This window comes from Octopus bimaculoides, chromosome 2, assembly GCF_046866305.1.
Source record: "Octopus bimaculoides isolate indiv1 chromosome 2, ASM4686630v1, whole genome shotgun sequence".
In the NCBI taxonomy this organism is placed as follows: domain Eukaryota; kingdom Metazoa; phylum Mollusca; class Cephalopoda; order Octopoda; family Octopodidae; genus Octopus; species Octopus bimaculoides.
In genome coordinates, this window is record NC_142929.1 from 164,198,414 (window position 1) to 164,221,020 (window position 22,607).

Genomic DNA, 22,607 nt, shown 5'->3' on the forward strand with positions numbered 1-22,607 from the left:
TATGTAACACATGATCATACCAGCACAGTTGTCTCTCTTACACTCCACATTTCATCCTTCTTATGTCCAATTTTTCTCTCAGGGCGCTTACATTCTGTCGTGTATGCACACTGACATTACACATCCAGCAGATCATACAGGCTTCATTTCTTTCAAACCTACACATGTCCTCAGCATTCATGGCCCATGTTTCACTGCTGAATAGCATGGCAGTTCGCACACATACATCATACAGTCTATCTTTCGACCTGAGCGAGAGGCCCTTAGTTGCCAGCAGAGGTAGCTCTCTGAACTTTGCCCAGGCTATTCTTATTCTAGCAGCTACACTCTCAGAGCATCACCCCACTACAGACTTGCTTGCCTAGGTAGTAGAAGCTATTAACTACTTCTAGTTTTTCCTCCTGGCATGTGATGGAATCTGTTTTCTATACATCTTCGGTGTTTATTGTCCCTGTGCATCTGCCACACACAAAAACTATCATCCCGGTTAATCCTCCTTTGATATTGCTGCACCTCTTATGTGTCCATAGCTTACACCAGGTACACCTTATGGAGTTTCTACCTTTTTCTATGCCTTTTCTACAGATCGAGCAGGGCCATTTACCTTAAGGGGTTTGTGATTTGTCTGCCTTCCTACTTACTAGGACTTTGGTTATATATATATATATATATATATATGTATGTATGTGTATACCTGCATATATGCATACATATGCCTTACATTAAAGCCAGTAGCATGTTTTATGCAGGGGCAGTAAAATGTTTGCTAAAAATAACTACATGCTCAGAGAAAAGTAATATTTTTGTTGGTGACAGTTTGGGTTATTTCTGAAAACTTTATCCAAAAAATCTGAAAGTGTAGCATGTGTTACGTCTGTATGGGAAGATAATCGCTCATCTGCTACTCATTAAAAAGTGGAAGAAATTGTAATATACTTTATGCACAATTTTATAAAATATTCACTCTTATTTTTTCCCCATAAAAAAAAATATCCCATACATATGATACAACCTTTAAAATGCATAAATCTGCCACATAAATAAGTGTGAATATTCCACAGAATTGCACTTATGCGCATGCATTAAGTAACAGGTGATATAAACTTAATTCGGTTAAAAATACACTTTTCACTATTCAGTCACCACCACCACCTCTCTCTCTCTCTCTCTCTCTCCCTCCTCCTTCCTCTCTCTCCCCCGCCTATCTCTCTCTGCCTTTCTTTAACCTCACTATCAGAACATCACCTCATTGCTAAAATTATATTTTTAATTCTCCTAACCACATAATAAATATTACGTTCCCCTTACCTCACGTTATGGACACTTCTCTCTCCCTCTTTTTCTCCCATTTTCTGTCTCGCTCTTCACTTTATCATCTTTTTCTCTCTCCTTTCTCCTCCTCCTCGCTTTCCTTTCACCTAATCACATGAAAGCGTTACAATTACATTCTCTTTACCTCACATCATGGATGCTTCTCTCTCCTACTTTTTCTCCCTCCCTCTCCTTCTTTAATCACACGAAAGCATTACCAACAGGCTAATTAATGCAATGTCAAGCAGAATTGTTATAAGAAAGTTACCAAACCAGTTAAAGTAACAACAATGCATAACTAATATATTTTATTACTACAGTATTTCTAATAAGTTTCATAATCTTCATGCGCAAAAGACACAGGCACACACAAGCATACACATTATTAAAAAAGAAGTCAGTTACCTAAAAGATTGTGTAACAGTAGTCAGTGTACGTGTGTGTGTGTGTGTGTGTGTGTGCACGCACATGTGAGTGAATGTGTGTATGTGTGTGTGATCATTGGATAAACAATTTGGTGGCATTCACTCACTCCTAAACTAGGTACATCTGATCAGAAAATTCTATGCTTGAATGAACTCAGAACAAATAACACAACTCACATTTCAAACAATATAATCTTTCTTTATTTTTTTCACTAACACTCACCCTATAAACATACTCTTCTCCCACTCTCTTCTATTCAAATTTACTTTCCAGGTGTACATACACCAAGCCTAATTATCATTTTACATAGTTTCACCTACCCCAGGAAATCAAAACATCAGAGATAAAATCAAAATAAACTCAACTTACTGTGATGATGGCTAGCCAGATGAAACTTCTGTTATAAAAGTATAATATATTCATAAATTAGGTGCAGGAGTGGCTATGTGGTAAGTAGCTTGCTTACCAACCACATGGTTCTGGGTTCAGTCCCATTGCGTGGCAACTTGGGCAAGTGTCTTCTACTATAGCCTCTAGCCAACCGAAGCCTTGTGAGTGGATTTGGTAGACGGAAACTGAAAGAAGCCCATCGTATATATGTATATATATATATGTATGTGTGTGTATATGTTTGTGTGTCTGTGTTTGTCTCCTCCACCATCACTTGACAACTGATGCTGGTGTGTTTATGTCCCTGTAACTTAGCGGTTCAGCAAAAGCGACCGATAGAATAAGTACTAGGCTTACAAAGAATAAGTCCTGGGGTTGATTTGCTCGACTAAAGGCGGTGCTCCAGCATGGTCACAGTCAAATGACTGAAACAATTAAAATAGTAAATTATTCTTTAACAATGACTTTGAAGTTTCAGCCAGCTAAGCCATCCTGTGGGAATTACTATATGTTGATGACCTTGATCTTATAACAGAATCCGTTGTAGAACTGAAGAAGAAATTCCAGGTATGGAAGCAAAACCTGGAATCAAAGGGTCATCAAGTTAATCTAGTGAAGACCAAAGTTGTTGTTAGCTAGAAAGTGAATAAGATTCTTTGTGTCAGGTAAACGGTCCTGCTTGGTGTGTAGGAAAGGTGTTGGAAGAAATTCCATTTGTTGTGCTCAGTGCAAGCAACAGATACATAAGAGATGCAGTGGAATCACAGGTAGGTTAACAGAGAAAGTCCTCTTTGTATGCGGCAGATGCACAGGAACAATGTGCTCTAAGGACACATTGGAATTAGACTCTCTCAAATACCTAGAAGGCTCCCTTAAAGTTGTATATAGTTTCTATTACCTAGGTGACATAATTAGCAGTGGTAGAGGATGTTCTGAAAGTATTGTTGTTAGAATAAGAATAGGATGGTCGAAGCTCAGAGAACTATTACCTCTGTTGGCAACAAAAGGCCTCTCTCTTAGAGTGAAAGGTAGATTGTATGATGCTTGTGTATGAACTGCTATGCTCCATGGTAGCGAGACATGGGCCCTGAATACAGACAGCGTGTGTTGATTTGAGAGAAAATGATGCCAATATTCTCCAATGAATGTGCAACATCAGTGTGCCTATACGACAAAGTACAAATGTGCTGAGAGAAAAGTTGAACACAAGAGGAATCAGATGTGGAATACAAGAGAGAAGACTATGTTGGTTTGGACATGTGATGCCTATGAATGAAAACAGCTATATACAGAAATGCCAATCATTTGAAGTAGCTGGAACCTTTGAAAGAGGGAGATCTAGGGAGACACGGGTTGAAGTAGTGGAGGCCAATCTCATGATGTTGGATCTCACAGAGGAGATGACAATGGACTGAGAATCTGGCAATGTGAGGTTCTTGAAAAGACCTGCCCACTTCAGTGAAACTATTCTGGAAGTGCTGTGTGCATATTTAACATTAATTTTTCCACACCCTACCCTGATAAACCAAACTACATCTCCTTTTCCTCTCATCTTCTCTTCTTTTTGCACTATGCTTATCTCTCTCTCTCTCCACTCCTGCAGTCCAGATCTGTCCCCACCCTGTATATCATTGCTATTCTATTGTTCCCTCTACATATTTGGGTTTCACCAGTCACTGCATTCCTTCTCCCCTCTTTTGTACATTCCTTACTCCCTGGACAATCCTCTACTATTTCATTTATATTCACATCCTTGTATTTTGAGAGTATGCTCTGGTACCACCATCCCTCTTGCGCTCTCTCTTACTCTCACTCTTTCTCATTCTCTCTCTCTCTCTCACTGAAACCATGTATTTCCTCTACAGCAAGATATCTGTTTCTATTCCTCTGTCATACTCTATCACTTCATCACCTAACACAATGTGACCTTCTTCATTACCACCAGCCACTTTCAAAGAATCTTTGTCTTGCAAGTTACTTGGTAACCTCGCCTGTATTGGTGCCACGTAAAATACACCCAGTCCACTCTGTAAAGTGGTTGGCATTAGGAAGGGCATCTAGCCATAAAAGCCATGTCAAAGCAGATAATGGATTTTGGCATAGTCCTCGGGATTGCCAGCTCCTATCAAACCATCTAACCCATGCCAACATAGAAGAGAAACGTTAAAAGATGATGATGATATACATACATAGATGAACACTTGATAAATGATCATTTCATTTTCAGTCTGTTGATAGTACTCTATGCATATGTGTTAGTATTTTATTTATGTGTCATATATACAATTCTTATTGTATGTGTCTATTATGTGTATGCAAATATATTTCACTCCACAGAATGTGCTTTCTTCATTGTATCCCATAAACTTTATCATTCACAATGGTGTGCGTTTATACATGTATATGTATTTGCAAGCATGTATATACACACATACACACACATATATATATAACACATTTGCATCTCAAATCAGGGATTGTTCTGTTTGTATTTCAGCCTGAAAACATTGTGGTTGACTGCGGCCTAAATTCCGGTGTCAAATTAATAGACTTTGGTGATGCTCGTCACATCTACAATAACTACTACATCCACCCTGTAGTAGGTAACCCTGAGTTTATGGCACCAGAGCTGGTCAGTGGAACTCCTGTAGGGCTACTCACTGATATCTGGTAAGATTTTTCTGTGACTTCTTAATACATCAGAAATATGAAAGTGTTTATAGTCATTCTTGAAAATAATTTATATAATATACAATTTTATATATATATATATTGGTAATTAGTAAGGGGTTTCTCCAAATGTTTACCGGTTTGTTCACAGTAATCATTATTATTATTATTATTATATAGAAACAGGCACACGCACTTGTTTGTGTGTGTGTATTTCTGAATCATTTTTGTAAATTGTGTGTCTGATTTAATAGAGCCTTTATTAAACATTGAGTATAAATACATTACTTTGGACAGTTAAAAACTGTCAGTTGTTAATGAAATCTCAATGAAGATTGAAACTTCATTGCTTGTGTTGACAGTGGCTGTATCAGTACTGGTGGTCACTAAGGTAGTATTTGAGGTATTGTCAGTTCTAGCAGTAGCCTCAGCAAACACAGTAGTTGTGGCAGTAGCAGTGGTGGAATTGTTACTAATGTTAAAAGTGGTATTAATAGTAGTAGAGTGGAAGTAATAGTAACATCTGTGGTAATGGTATGATGGCAGATGGCCTATTTCAGCCAATGGCCTAACTCCCATTGACCTTACTTTTGTCTTCAAATGAAAATGACGTTTTTGGTCTGCAAATTATTAACATTGTACTCCTTGCTTAGGATGGTTAGAGAATATATTATTGTTGTTGTTACATTTCAAGATGTGTTTCTGTGTGGAAGTTACATGTGTTGTCAAATACTCCTTCAACTAGTTATGAAGAGATGAAATCACACTGCCAGTATAGTATTCAATGCATTTGGCACATTGTAATTGGTGCACTAGACATGTGCAATAGCTGTTAGTTCATGTCACAGATGGGGTGGGGGTTGGCTAGCATACATGAGTACAGGTCACTGTTGATTTGGTTGCTAGATAGGCATTTCTGAAAGGATGGTCCCAAGTGGGCTAAACATGTGCTGAGTAAATAACAATAGTTGATCGTTGCCTTTCTCTTGAAGTGTGATATCTTCAGGAAGCAGGTGATAGTGTATTTGTTTTCTTGATTTGGAGACCTAAAGTCAGTTGATAAAAGAAACCAGATACCTATTGATTCATAGTGTCCTGAGGAAATATGTATTATTCTACCTGTCTTGGATATAGATGATATATAATAGATAGATAGATATCTAGCTATAGATTTCATCATTATCATCATCATCATTTAATGTCTGTTTTCCAAGCTGGCATGAGCTGGACAGTTCAACAGGAGCTAGTAAGCCAGAGGACTGCATGAAGCTCCACTGTCTCTTTTAGCATAGTTTTTACAGCTGGATGCCCTTCCTAACGCCTACAGAGGGGACTGGGTGCTTTTTACATGGCACCAGCACTGGGGAGGTCTGTTTGGCATAGTTTTTACAGCCAGATGCCCTTCTTAATGCCATCCACTGTACAGAGCAGGCTGGATATTTTTTTTACATGGTACTAGAGGTAGGATGACAGAGGACCAAAACACCTGGTGGTTTGCTATGCTTGAAAAGACACGTCAAACTAAGTAAAAGCATGGTTGCCCTTGCTTACAGGCTCATTTCTTACAACCTTCTCCAGCTGAACATCCCTAATGTTGTGGGCTCATAAGTGCTGGTGTCATGTAAAAAGACCTGCACTGGTGTCAGATAAGAAGCACCCAGTACACTCTGTAAAGTGGTTGGCATTAGGAAGGGCACCCTGCTGTAGAAACTATGCCAAATCAGACTGCAGTCTAGTGCAGCTCCCCAGCTTGCCATCTCTAATCAAACTGTCCAACTTATGCCAGCATGGACAGCAGACATTAAATGATGATATATATATATATGTATATATATAATATGCTACAGCATATTATGTATCACATTAAAAAGTAACTAGATTATTAAACTTTTGTAGAGGCCTATTCTTATTACATTACCATATATGATACAATGTTTTTTTTTTCCCCAGGAGTATGGGCGTAATACTCTATGTCTTACTAAGTGGAGTTTCACCTTTTCTGGATGAAAGTCAGGAAGAGACCTGTTCAAATATCGTTCGTAACGACTATAGTTTTCCCGATGAATATTTTGCTGGAATATCACCTGAAGCAAAGGATCTTGCCCGGTCAATGTTGATGGAAGATATGAAGTAAGTGTGTGAGTGTGTGTGTAAGTATCTGAGTGGCAGTAGCTGAAGAGTGGTTATGTGTATGATCTCCAAACATACTGCTCTCGAAAACTACATCCATACTTGGGACCTACCAACTCTAATGGATTGACCTTTTTTATTAGCATTTTTCTCACATTCCCACCTTCATTCATACCTCCGTTTATTCAAACTTCAGTTGTTGTTTTGTCCTGGGTCAACTCTGATCATGTAGGCCCTTTGAAAAAGGCACTCCAGCTGTGGCCATGCTGCCTTTTTGAGAATAACCAAGACTTTACTATTAAAATGTGTCTTCCCCTTTTGAGACATTAAGGGGTGATTCATGAGAGATTTGGCTGCTTTTTCTAGAAGGCAGAGCAATTGACATTGTAGTAATCCCCTTATTGGCTCTGCTAATATTTCAACTGATAGAAGTGTCATAATGGCTAAGACAAGATTTGTATTAATTGCTTGTCTAAGAATCTATGGTCTGTCTCTGTTGATGAGTTGTGAATTGGTTTGATTTTAAAACGGATCTGACTGAACCACCAACAGCAGTTGTTCATGTGGTAGGTTCATCTGAAGGATATAGCTCAGAGTACAAATAAAAATGTAACCAATCCATGTTTTTTTTTTTCTATAAAACTATTCAGACTAAATGTTGAGTACATGCTTCATGTAAAGATCATGTAGATGGTAGGCAATTGTTCCAGTTGCTTTATGATATCAAGTTCAAAACCTCACATTTCTGAGATCAACATTCTCTTGAAACCAAATATATTATTTACTGTTGTAGGATTTGTTAGACAAATACCAGTCATATGATAAATTTGGTTCAACTGACATCGTCCTTTGCATTAGCTGAAAGAAATTCCTTTTAATGTCTGAAGTTTATTTATTTACTTGTTATATATCTGTATGTGTCTGTGTTCTGTTTCAGTGTCTTTCAATGTATGATAGTAGTGAAAGTGATGACATTTCTCTTTCAGTAAACGACCATTAGCTCAACACTGTTTAGAGAGTCCTTGGATCAAGAAAGCTAGCATCTCTCGAACATCACCTCTTCGACCCAAACCTATTTCAACTACACGCCTTGCTGATTTTGTAGAGAGAAGAAAGCATCAGGTTTGTACCTAGTAACATGCTCTTGCCTTAAACTGTTTTACATCACAGTAAATAGACAGCAGATAAATACTTTATTATACTCACTGTTGTTGTTGTTGTTGGCACTCTGTTGCTTACGACATCGAGGGTTCCAGTTGATCTGATCAACGGAACAGCCTGCTCGTGAAATTAACGTGCAAGTGGCTGAGCACTCCACAGACAGGTATACCCTTAACGTAGTTCTCGGGGATATTCAGCGTGACAAGGCTGACCCTTTGAAATACAGGCACAACAGAAACAGGAAGTAAGAGTGAGAGAAAGTTGTGGTGAAAGAGTACAGCAGGGTTCGCCACCATCCCCTGCCGGAGCCTCGTGGAGCTTTAGGTGTTTTCACTCAATAAACACTCACAACACCTGGTCTGGGAATCGAAACCACGATCCTATGACCGCGAGTCCGCTGCCCTAACCACTGGGCCACTGCACCTCCACAGGTTTGTACCTATACTCACTATGCAGTCTTTATAATCAGTCATTTAAGTTGTCTTTGCCAGGTCTCTTCTTCGTTTCTGTTTTTGTTTTTAAATCTTCTGAAAATATCTTTGTTGCTCTGCTTTGTGTTTAACAGCAAAAAAAACTTGTATATCAGGCGAGTGGGCTGATATACTTGTATATCAAGCAAGTGGAAATAAAAGAAGTTTTATGAGGAAAATGTCTGTTTCAGCTCACACCACTATACAAATGAGATTATCAACCAGTTTCTTTGTTTTGCTAGGCAGTGTCACTTGCAACAAAGCTTTTGAAGTCCGAAGATTTTATTACCAATATTACTATCTGCTTTTGTTAGAACATTATAATAGATTATTAAGTAGTCATGCATACACTCACCGAGCATGAAAATTTCATTCTGTAAATTTGTTCTTAATTTCCTGAAATCAGCTTCTCTTTCTATAATTGCTGCTAGTTTTTTTTTTGGTTTTTTTTTTTGTTAGTTTTTTATGATTTTTTCAATTCCAGCTAAGAGGCAAATTTCAACCTATTAAGAATTCTTAACATATATAATTAATTACATCATCATCCCCGACCTGAATTATCTAAATTCATACCATTGGTCCACTTGGGTTATTCCCTTAGCTCATTCTTTGCAGTGATGCAAATTATGCCAACCAAAATTACTTTAACTCTGTCCACTAATCAAAGCAGGTGACAGGGGACTACACATCACTACTGAGATCTAATATAACTGAAACATGTCTTTTGCTTTCATCTTGTCTGCTAACATGGCAGCAAATTTTCTATTTTTTTAAGTATGATAATTTAGGTTCCTTTCAAATTACCTCCCTTCTCTGTTGAGCCTTACAATATGGTATCTTAGAATGATTATTAGCCGATTGGATAGGTGGTATTCATTCTAGCTCTCTATGCTCAGAGTTCATATCCTGCCACGGTCAATTTTACTTTTCATCCTTTAGAGTTTTATAAAAAAGAATCAGTCCAATACTAGGCTCACTTCTCTCTCTCTCTCTCACCCCACCCTTATTAAATACTGACCATTGTCACTTATGATGACCATTATCCTTCCACTTTAATCAATTTCTTCTCCTTCTCTGTAGAAGTAGATACTGAAGACCTATTGCTTGTCTTCCATTTCATAGTCTGAATAAACCCCATCTTGCAAAACTTTGAAGTTACTATCAGTTATATTATAATAAGTATTAGATTCTGCACATGCATTGAGTCATTCATTTTGTCAAAGTTTATTTATAAATATTTATTAACAACAGAAACAGTATTAATATTGAGAGGTAATATTAGACATGGATGTTCTGTTGAACAAACTATTCTGTGGTAGTTAATATAAGAGAAACTCTCATATTGGCTTTTAGTGCAAAATGCACCTTTGTTTATATCACTAGTTAGGAGATAAATCCCTGCCATCTTCACTGCTGAGACCACCAGATCACATGATTTCAACCTTCCTTGGTCTTGTTATGTGATATGGGGGTCTCGAAGCTGGAGGTGGTGGGGCTTTATTTCCCTACTAGCAATATCAACAAGAGTGCATTTTGCACCAAAAGCCAATATGAGAGTTTCTTTCATCATAACTACTGCAGTATAGTTTGTTCGAACAGAACATCCACGTTTAAGTGAGGGTAAATATTACTTCTCAATGTTTGTTTGTTTTATGAATATAAAACATTATCTGCATATGTGTGTGTGTATATATATATATATATATATATATATATATATATATATATATATATATATCATCATCATCATCATCGTTTAATGTCCGCTTTCCATGCTAGCATGGGTTGGACGATTTGACTGAGGACTGGTGAAACCGGATGGCAACACCAGGCTCCAATCTAATTTGGCAGAGTTTCTACAGCTGGATGCCCCTCCTAACGCCAACCACTCAGAGAGTGTAGTGGGTGCTTTTACATGTCACCCGCATGAGGGCCAGTCAGGCGGTACTGGCAACGGCCACGCTCAAAATGGTGTCTTTTATGTGCCACCCACACAAGAGCCAGTCCAGGGGCACTGGCAGCGATCTCGCTCGAAAATCCTATGAAGGCCAGTCAGGTGGTACTGGCAACGGCCACGCTCAAAATGGTGCATCCCATGTGCCACCCACACAAGAGCCAGTCCAGGGGCACTGGCAACAATCTCACTTGGCTTGCCAGGTCTTCTCACGCACAGCACATTTCCAAAGGTCTCGGTCAGTCGTCATCACCTCGGTGAGGCCCAATGTTCGAAGGTCTTGCCTCACCACCTCAGCCCAGGTCTTCCTGGGCCTACCTCTTCCATGGGTTCCCTCAACTGTTAGGGTGTGGCACTTTTTCATGCAGCTATCCTCATCCATTCTCACCACATGTCCATACCAGCGCAATCGTCTCTCTTGCACACCACAACTGATGCTTCTTATGTTCAGCTTTTCTCTCAAGATACTTACACCCTGACGGGTATGCACACTGACATTACACATCCAGCGGAGCATACTGGCTTCATTCCTTGCGAGCTTACACATGTCCTCAGCAGTCACAGCCCATGTTTCACTGCCATGTAGCATGGCTGTTCGTACACATGCGTCATACAGTCTGCCTTTTACTCTGAGTGAGAGTCCCTTTGTCGCCAGCAGAGGTAAGAGCTCTCTAAACTTTGCCCAGGCTATTCTTATTCTAGCAGCTACACTTTCTGCGCACCCACCCCCACTACTAACTTGGTCACCCAGATAGCGGAAGCTATCGACTACCTCTAGTTTTTCTCCCTGGAATGAGATAGAAGTTGTTTCCTGTTTGTTTACAGTGTTTATTGCACCTGAACATCTGCCACATACAAAAACTAACTTCATAGTTAATCTGCCTTTGATATTGCTGCACCTCTTATGTGTCCATAGCTTGCACCGGGTACATCTTATAGAGTTACTACCTACTCCTTTTCTACATACTGAGCAGAGCCATCTACCTGAAGGGGTTTGTGTTTTATCTACCTTCCTACTTATTAGGATTTTGGTTTTTGCTAGGTTGACTCTAAGGCCCTTCGATTCTAGTCCTTGCTTCCACACCTGAAACTTCTCCTCTAGTTCTGATAGTGACTCCGCAATTAGTGCAAGGTCATCAGCATAGAGGAGCTCCCAGGGACAACCTGTCTTGAATTCCTCTGTGATCGCCTGGAGGACTATGATAAATAGGAGGGGGCTGAGGACGGAACCTTGGTGGACCCCTACCTCTACCCGGAATTCATTACTGTACTCATTTCCAACCTTCACCTTACTGGCAGCATCTCTGTACATGGCTCGCACAGCTCTCACTAACCATTCTTCTATCCCAAGTTTCCTCATTGACCACCAGATAAGGGTTCGGGGGACCCTGTCAAAGGCTTTCTCCATGTCAACGAAAGCCAAGTACAGAGGTTTATCCTTGGCTAGTTATTTCTCCTGCAGCTGTCTTACTAGAAATATGGCATCAGTGGTGCTTTTACCTGGCACGAACCCAAGCTGCATCTCATCTAAATTGATTCGCTCCATAATTAGTTGGGCTATGACCCTCTCTGTAACTTTCATAACCTGATCTAACAGCTTGATGCCTCTGTAATTATTTGTATCTAAAGCGTCACCAGTACACATACATATATACATGGATATATATATATATATATATATACATACATTATCATCATTGTTTAATGTTCGATCTCCATGCTGGCGTGGGGTGGACAGTTTGACATGGAACTGGATAACAGGGAGCTGTCTGGACTCCAACTGTCTGTTGTGGTATGGTTTCTGCAGCTGGATGTCCTTCCTAATGCCAACTACTTAACACAGTGTGTTGGGTGCTTTTTATATGTCACTGTTACAAGTGCATCTATGCAGCACTGGCATGGGTGTGTTAACACAGCACCAGCACAGGTGCATTAACACAGCACTGGCACCTGAAAGACAAGTCTATATGTGTGGAAGACACATAGTTGGTGTTAGGAAGGGCATCCAGCCATAAAAACCCTGCCAAAACAAAGACAGTAGCCTAGGGTAGATTTTCTACCTGGCCAGCCCCTGTCAACCATCCTATCCATGCATACATGGAAGATAGACATTAAACAATGACGATGATGATGATATATATTGAAGTAATGTTTATTACCACCTAAGCGTGGGTGTTCTTTAAAAACAGACAATTCTGCTGTTTTAACCACAGCAAGATGCCTCTTCCAGCTGGTTATTCAGTGTGCTTCGCACTTGATATATATTGGAGGCGGGGTGAGAACTCCTCACTATTCTAGCTCAGGGAACACCAAATCACATATCATGTGATTTCAATCTTACGTGATCATCCTTAGTGATGGATACTCGTTTGCTAGACATAGGAGTAGTCTAATCCAGCTCACGATATATAGAAATACAGTCACTGGTTTTGCAACAAGCAAACTAGTTTATTTAGTGTATGTAATTTGAATAAATACCAGTTGTGTATATAAAAATCAACTTCAATCTGTGTCCTACTTTCTTCTTATTCTAAACGCATTAAAGTTGCAATAAAACAGGCATATAAATGTGTGTATATATCTGTGTATGTGTTTGTGTATAAATGATGTAATCAATATTTCTGTGCTTTTATTAAAACTACATAAATCTCAAGTTAATCCACATGATTTAGTGTATAAATCTAGTTATTAATATTAGCATCAGTAGCTATTGCCAGTGTCATGTAAATGGTACCCGTGCTGGTGGTACATAAAAGGCACCCATTACACTCTTAGAGTGGTAGGCTCTAGGAAGGGCACCCAGCCATAGAAACCATGCCAAATCAGGCTGAAACCTGGGGCAGTTCTCTAGCTTACTAGTTCCAGTCAGACTGGCCAACCCATGCCAACATGGAAAACAGACATTAAATGATGATGATAATGACTTATCCTTTTAAGGGTACATATATTCTGTTCTACAAGAGCCTTTTTACAGCTATAAAGTAGATTAAGAATTGGTGATAAGCCTGTCTTTTCTTTATAGATAAACAAAGAAAGGATTATTGATATCATCATATTCTCCTTTGTTGCTTATCATCATCATTATTATCACTATCATCTGTTTACAACAAATTTATGCCAGTTTTACTGTACCAGCAGCTGCACCTCCAAGTTCCTTGATGTCGTGACATTGTGTTTTCTTTATAATAATGATTTCATTGCTTATAACTCAGTAACAGAGTTTCATCAGTAAATGAATGAATGTTTAGTTCTATAAGATTAGCTCATGAACTTGGAGAAAGATTCAATGTTCCTGTAAATGATAAATTACATTATTTTAGTTACATTTTTATGTGTCTGAGTTCAAAATATCCACCAATGGCAGGTTGGGTGTTAAGTGGAGATGACTTTGTCTTTCACCCATCCAAAGCATGGTGTTGATAATATTATGTACCAGTAATTTAAAATTGGATTGGATTGCCCATGTTCTCTCTACCAACCACAGTCTGATGTAGAGGCTATGGATTTGAGTTTGAGCTCATGCTGGTTTGGTGAGCTTACTCTGCCACACTAGCTTTTTTGTACTCCTACCCAGGAATAGTTAAATCAATTACATCGACCCCAGTGTTTAATTGGTCCTCATTTTATTGACCCCAAAAGAATGGAAGGTAAAATTGACCTCAATGGAATTTGAACTCAGAATGTAAGGACAGACGAAATACTACAAAGCATTTCGCCTGGCATCCTAATGATTCTGCCAGCTCAACACCTTAATTTAGAATTAATGAGAGTTAATATACTAAGCTACATTCACATCACTACTGATTTATGGTGATATTGATACGATGTAGTTAACTATTAGTCGTGGTCATAGTAGTAGTAGTAGTAGTAGTAGTAGTAGTAGTAGCCACCGTCATTGTGGTGGTGGTGGCTAATTGTTTTAGTTGTGGTGTATGTATAAGTTAACTGTTGTAGGGCATGGTGGTGATATTAGGTAGTAGTTAACTATGATATACTGCAACTATAGTCAAAGCATGGCAATAACGGCAAAAAGTTCACTTCATAATCATGCGGCATCAGGTTCAATCTCACTGTTGGCATTTTGGGCCAACAGAAACTGTGGAGACCGTCAGATGGATTGTACCTGTAATTTGAAGGTGCTGAAGCCTTTAGTAAATGGCACTTGCCCAAGGGCCCTTGCAGTGGGACTGATCCTGAAATCATGTGGTTGGAAAGCAAACTTCTTTCTGAAAGCCATACCTGTGCGTGTTGTAAGTTCAAATATGCCTCCATTGTATTTTTAGACTGTGATGTATGCGTGCGAGTAGATGTAATCGCCTTACCTCGGTTTTCCTTTCGTCGACTGCGAGTCTGTCTTGCGGTATCCGATCCTTGAAGCTTGCCCCGACCCAAAGAACACCAGGAATAGCAGCTGCTTCTCCCAAACCTAGACCGTCGCTTGACACGTCTTGTCCTGACCACAACCCCGTTCGAAAAAAGGGCACGAATCCCGATCAAGGCTCCCTCTGCCCTTTTTCCCCTTCCGGTCAACTCGCCCTTCCGGTCAGCCTCCCCAGACACTGACGTCATACCACATAGACAAAATATATTAAACTACACACCCTTAGCTGTTGACAATAGAAACCAGATTTTCTGTACATGGAATAAATACAAAAAAAAATTTTTTAATGTAAACTAAGAAATCAAAATTAGGTTACCATAGAAATAATTTAATATTACTTTAACAACAGGAGCATTGTCAAAATATGAACTGAAAAGCCCACTGTTTATTGTTGCTAACATAAGCACAGCCTTAAGATCTTTGCGTTCAGTGAGCAAACATTTAAGCATACCTAGTAGAAAGTCTGTAAAAATATGGTGTTCATGAACCTCATCCAACACTAAATTAATGAGTATTAATTAATTAATTCAGTTGATTGAACTACTTAATATTTAACATCAACAGCGATCCATTTACTTTTTACTATAAAGTACAACATTTAGCTACCACATATTACTACCATCACCATCACCACATTATGCCAATATTTCCTTTAACATAAGCTGACAGAATCATTAGCACACCAGGCAAAATACTTAGCAGCATTTCAACCATCCTTACGTTCTGTGTTCAAATTCCACCAAGGTTGACTTTATCGTTCATCCTTTTGTGGGTCGATTAAATAAGTAACAGTTGAGCACTGGGATCAATGTAATTGACTCCCACCACAAAAAGAATTACTGGTTTTGTGCTAAAATTTCCTTCAACTTTTGTTTATTGGTCTGTTTGTCTGTATTTCTGAAGTTGATGTGTCACTCCATCACTACTAAGGGTTTCTCACCACATGCAAGTGTCGTCTACTATAGCCCATGACCAACCAAAGCCTTGTGAGTGAATTTAGTCGACAGAAACTGAAAAAATCCCACTATATATTCATGTGTGTGGTGGTGGGTACGGAAGAACCCTTGTCTAAACAATGTGTGATGCTTGTAAATGAGCATCATTGTCATGCTGGTAAAGTTGTTAATTTCAGTCTTCTGTGAAAAACGTTTGGCCACAGAGAAATATCACCGCGTTGGAAACGGGTGAGGATTGGCAACTGGAAGGGCATGAGGCCATAGAAAATCCGCCTTAACAAATTCCTTCTAACCCATACAAGCATGAAAAGTGGATGTTAAATGCTGATGATGATGATGATGATGATAGTGACAGTAGTGGTGGTAATGGTGTAGTCATTCAGACAACAAAAGATTATTATAATAAGCACATGGCAAGACACTCTCAAGAACATTGAATTAATTCATCAGCTTTGGACAAATAAACAAACTATTTTTTCATTGTTTGCTTACATAAATATACACACACATATATCTTTCTCATTGTCTTTTTCTATTTCAGAGCGATACACTGAAGTGAGGGCTGTGTGCTGTAGTGCTGACATCATATTGACCATCTTCCTCACTACTCTGATCTCAATAAACTGTTCCCGTCTGCTGTCTCAGATGTGCCTCAACTCAATTGCCTCATCCACTACTGAGTGACACTCAAAACATGCTCCCACCAACACGACCATCTTTTTTTTTTATACCCCTTTCTTCCACTGATGCGTGTGTCCCATCCCCACCCACTTTGTTTTTCAAAATCTCACCCGACTGACTCCACTCCAAACGACTTAAATACCTTTTCAATCATCATGTGTCACTGCATCTTGTCAGACCAGTTCTATATTGATTATCGGCTCACTGAACAGGATGGGTGGGTGGGTGGGTGGGTCTTCATTTATTGTCCATTTCCACAGCAGTAGCCATGCAAACATGAAGACTGCTTCATTACTTTACAAGTGTGTTGCTGTAGCATGAAACTCTAGCAATCTCTTGGTTCCCTATTGACATGTCATACAATAATTTTTTTTTTATATAGCTGTCAGACATCACTCAACAAATACAAACTATTCATCACCATAATCTTCCTCTATCTTTTTTCCTCTTTTTGGCTTTTTTATGTGTTCTGTAGACACACGCACACACAATAAATAAATATATATACATACATATATATATATATATATATATATATGCATGCACATTTACACACACATATATATATACATTCACTTACACATCTATATGCATATAACATATATTGCGTGCATGCATGCATGTATGTGTGTGTGTAAAATAATTTTTCTGTTTAGTTTGCTGTTATTGTCCAACACTAAATATTTACCTCAAAAAAAAGTAAAGCATCTATTTAATTATCATTGTTGTTCTGGAGTAAGTAATCATGAGTGTTGACTGCCTCTGTGATTATTTTGATGGCGTAACCTCTGAGGTTGTTTAGCTGGGTGTGGACTTCCCTGGGATTATTTCAATAGGTTTTAGCTACTTGACTTTATTTCTGTGAGTGTGGGCTGCTCCTGGGGTTATTTTAAGCTATTAGAGTTGCTCTATCATGATCAACTCTTTCTATTTGCACCTTACACAAACATACAACAGAGATAAATAAGACAACAAACAAAAGGGTTGTTTTTTTTTTTTTTTTTGTCTCTTCATTTTTGAGAATTAAAAGCATTTTAAGTATTTTACATTTATATGCTTCAAGCTGCTTGATCTTCTGTTGTCATCTGGTGTCGCGTTCCTGAGTGTGTTCATACAAATTCAAAATAACCATTTCTGAACTAGTTCAAACCTGATTTGCTACTATGTACACATACAGTAATAAGACAACCATTGACAATCAGAGATCAAACCAATCAAAACATAGAGTAGAATCAAATATTGCTAAGTATTTGCTCAAGAAAATGAAGTTAATTTGTTTGAAAAATTAAAATTGCATTAATACATCTCAAATGTTTAAATATTTAACAGAAAAAGAAGTTATGAGTATGTTAATCTCTTTAAAACCAACCCACCTGAAGCTGTCCTTTGTTCTCTGAAACAGATTCGTTGTTGTAAAGTAATCTAAATTAAAACCTTCCATCAAAATTTCATGCTAACACATATTCCAAATGCCAGCTTCATAATGACAGTTATTGTTAGAAATAACTCTTCATTATTTTTCAAAATTAATTGCAACAAAGGCAATATATTTCAACATTGATTTGGTGACAAAAGGATTAAATTTGGAATTAACCATTCAGAATGATGTTGATATAGTATACTACCAGCAGTAGCAAGGGTGAGTTAACTTAGTACATAGTCTGCAACATCTCAGGCATCAACCAGTAGTATTCTGTGGGTTATTATTGGCAAATGTATTGCTTCCTATCTTATCAAAAGCAAGTACCAGAATACTACTGGAAATTTAAGCAGTTAACAATATGGCCTCCTACTTTGTCAAATAGCACTAATAATCACATTTCTATACAGGTATGTATTTATATTTGTATGTAAACAATAGGTGTATAAATAAAATGTATGTAAAATGTTCTTGCATTTTTACATTTTTTTTTAATGCTAGAACAAGATTACAGAAATACATATTATTGAGGCATTGTTTACTACCAGATACCCTTCCTGTCATTAACCCTTACCTATTTTTCAAGTAAGGGTTTCTTTTTAATTCCCTAGGTTTTTGAAAGTGCAGAGCTAGCAGACAATATGCTAACAGGGAATGACAACAAATTTCACCATTTTTTCATGCGTGCACACACACACACATAAACATTTATACATAGAGTTTCTATCTAGCAAATTCAGTTACAAGGTATTGGTTAGCTACAAAAGAAAACACAGTTGAACTGAATCCGAAAGTGCATGGTTGAACAGCAAAACTTCTTAACCACACAGTCATGCCTGTGCCTATGTGAATATATATGTGTGTGTGTGTGCAATATTTATACACACATACATATATATATATATATCTGCAATGTATTTACATACTTATGTTTGTATGTATGTGTGTGTGAGGGAGGGAGAGCATGGAAAATGTTCTCTTCCACATTTCGACTTTTCGATTTTTAGGTTAAGCGACCTTTGTTCTGGTGATGTTGATATGGGAGGTCAGTGTTTGAATGTATTTGGGGGTGAGGATAGTAGAAGAAGAAAACAACAGTGAAGGGACTTGTTGAAATATCACAGGTATCATAAGCTATTCATAAACATAAGTACATGTATACATACTTACATACAAGCACATACATACATACATACATACATATATACCAGTACTCACACACACAATAGTTATAATGATAATCTGTAGTATACTAGTTAACTACTGTATTGGTAGAATATTACTTGTTATGTTATAATGTAGTAGAGGTATACAGATGACTGTGTATACAGGGTAGCATCTTATCTCTGGGTATGTGCTTTGTCCATGGTTGAAAATGGCTCAGTCAACATAGCTGTATGCGGTTATATATGCTGAATGGTTCATCATTGTAAGTAGCTGTATCACTGTAAAAGTCCAGTTTTTCCCATACTAATACAGTGCTTGGTGTAAACCCTTTGTGAGTTTAGAGGTAGCAACACAGCATCATCCCTATTTATGTTGCAATGATATTAGTAGTGAGGACAGTATGTGGTAGTTAACTGCTCCCCATGTTAACACTGATCAAGCAGACTTAATACTGAAGACATTCCAGCTATGACCTTCCTGTCGTTTTAGAGGTATATGTTGGACTTTATTATCTGACGTGTCCTTTCTGAAGACAGTAGGTTGTGACTTGAGATAGATATGGTTGCTATTTCTAGCAGATCAAGTAACCACCTAGAGGTAAGGTTGGACCAAAGAAGGGTGTGTGTTACAGTATCTTTTTTTTATACAGTCTCTATTAGTGTACATGCTATATAGTATAGTTTACTACTACTGGGGTAATATAGTAAGGTGCGATGTTGTGGTTAATTATAACTAACTGATGTGTTCATAACACAAGTCATATTTATTAAAAGCAGGTGTAAGTGTGTTTAGTATAACAGCAAATGTGTTTAGCATAATATCAGAAGTATTTAGTTTAACATACATGTTTTGTAAAACAGAAAATGTATTTATGAAACCATCAAACATGTTTAGTATAACACTGAACACATTTAGTATGATACCAAGTTGTTTGAAGATGGTTTGATCTTTGTAACTGTATGTAGGTAACACACTACTAAATGGTTCATTGTTGTAAGTAGTGACAGCACCGTACTTGGTGTTTTGTTACCATGCAATGTTTAGGGTATTTTCAGATGTGTTTAGTCTAGCAGCAGACACATTTAGTATAAAAGAAAACATGTTTAGTATAAGACTTAATGTAATTTTTGTATGAATCTTTTAGATTAGGAATTATTGTGCATTGTATAACCAAAATGAGAGCACTAATCCAAATAATCAGTGTATGATAGATAAGCTTTGTATGGCACAACTATGTTTAATATGTTCAATTAGTATTTATTATAACACCAAACATGTTTAGGGTAATACAGACCCTTTTGTATAACACTGAAAACATTTAGCATAACACTAACATGTTTAGGATAATACCAAACACATTTGAGATAACAGTTAATATAGCATAAAATGGGTTTGGTGATGATGACCATTGATAAAGTACATTAACAATAACATTATATTATTGTTATAGGCAATAAAGTAACTTTGTTGTTGGTCATTACAATGTATTGTTCATTTTCCATTCTGTCTTGTTGCCTTTGGATGACGTGGGAAGGGAGTTAATAGTAATGTCATATGGATGTTCCGTTAAGTCATGATATGGTGATGGTTTTAGAAAACAACCAGAAAGAAACTATAATTCTTTACTTATAATTTAAACCATATAATTATTAACCCCAGGTCAGCCCTCATTGAGCATGCTGAAAGGTATTCCAGTCAACCATCCCAAATTTTATTGTATCTAAGACTAGCGTGTTCAGTGTATCTTTTATTTAGCCCTTTAGCATTTAAACCAGTCAGATCCTGCCTCTTACACCTACCCTACAATGTGATTCTAAAATAATAACCACATCAATGAAATCTTAAAGCTATGAAATGATGCATGATGGATTAAAATCAATGTGAATAAATGAATATTACATTTGACAGAGGAATCTGAATGCGAAAGGGTTAAGATGGTATGATGTGATATGAGGGTGATTTGGCTGCTATGTCACAGATCAGGCAAGTGTATAGAAGCTTCTTTGTTGGTAAGCAATATAGTGTTACCCTCATCATCTAGTGAAGTGTGTTTGGATTTGAATTTTGGCTAATGATGTCTCTAGTCACTGGATCTATACATATTAGCAGTAATGCACTTTAGGAACTTTATGATGTTGGCCATTGACCTCACAGAGGTTCTTTTCCTCAGTGTCATGTGTGCATATCACCATTGGTCAGTGACTACACATTCACCATGCTACTTCCCGTGATTTCATTTGTAACCCTAGGCTGGGGATTGTCAGGGGCTGTGTTTTGCCAAAAGACATTCTGCATTTGGTTCAGAACAGCTTATTTCCATATTTACCCTTATATCTAGAGGCCATTTCCTCACCTACCACCTGGGGACCTACATGGTAAGCGTTATCTCTCCCAATCCTATACCAGTAGTATTAAGCTCCCAGTAATTTCTGACTGTGGCTGTTCCACTTCAGTTCATTTAATCAGTAATACTCCTAACCCATTTTAAGAAGGGCCCTTACAAAATCTCATTTGCCTTCCTCCCCAAGTAGCAGTTACCCTCATCTCTCTATTCCTATTTACTTAACAACCCCTGGAGGAGAGAATGTCTTCACAAATGATTCTTACAATGTTTTCCATAATTTTATGTTTGCTGTTTTCTTTCCCACCATTTTTGTTTTGCTTCATTAATTTGCTTCTGTTTGTTTCAACTAGTGGGTTTCCTGCTCACAAGCCTTCACTCTGAGACAACCCTCTATTTTTTCAGTTTCTCAAAGGTTATGGTGACTAACCCTACAAAAAAAAAAAAAAAAAAAAGACAAACAAAAGACCTTCGTTCTTTTTGTTCACTTACTGAATAAAATAACAAAACTGTTGATCCTGTAGTGTATTTATACTTACTGATGACCCTTCATGACTCTAAACAATGACCTTTAACTGATGACCTTTCATGACCTTCAACAGATGACAACCCTTTCACTCCTCTCTAATCTCAGCTAATCTTTATAAAATTCTGAAAGTGTCACCAACACTATACTCCCTTTAATAAATATTATTCAATAATTTTAATGTGTCAAAATGCTAAAACAATGTGCAAACTTGCCCAGTGACAATAAACAAAAAAACAATCATGTTTCTGCTAAATTCTTGAGTCCATGTACACCTGGAATTAATGAGGTCATTCAGGTGTGTATCTCATGGCACCATCCAATTTTTGTAACCATGAAGATGCTGTGCACTTAAAGTGTTACATTTGTCTTATTATATCCTTGACTCTTTAAGAACCATGCAACTGTTTCTAACAAATATACCTTTCTTTTTGTTTTTGTGCAGTGTGATTCCATTTGTGCACAGGTGTGCTTCACGTTCCAGGAAACATTGGTGATGAGCCCCATTCCCTCCAATAAATGCTCAGTGACCCTCCTTTGAAATGTGCTCTTCATTCTCCCACTCACCCCCTCTGATATTTTAGCCACTTCACCATCCCCCCTATCACATGACTCTCTATGGC

The 22,607-nt window shown here is 37.8% G+C and overlaps 1 protein-coding gene across 23 annotated transcripts in view; it reads left to right on the forward strand.

The window, feature by feature from the left end:
- LOC106875262 (kalirin) overlaps positions 1-16,491 on the forward strand; it is a 549,719-nt gene extending 533,228 nt beyond the window's left edge. For all 23 annotated transcript variants that reach the window (XM_052965684.2, XM_052965690.2, XM_052965687.2 and 20 more), the window contains 4 exons: positions 4,625-4,797; positions 6,748-6,927; positions 7,914-8,049; positions 16,391-16,491. In XM_052965684.2, the coding sequence (XP_052821644.1) occupies positions 4,625-4,797; positions 6,748-6,927; positions 7,914-8,049; positions 16,391-16,408 (507 nt within the window). In that variant the 3' untranslated portion in view covers positions 16,409-16,491. The remainder of the gene's footprint in view (positions 1-4,624; positions 4,798-6,747; positions 6,928-7,913; positions 8,050-16,390) is intronic.
- Positions 16,492-22,607: the final 6,116 nt, after the last annotated feature.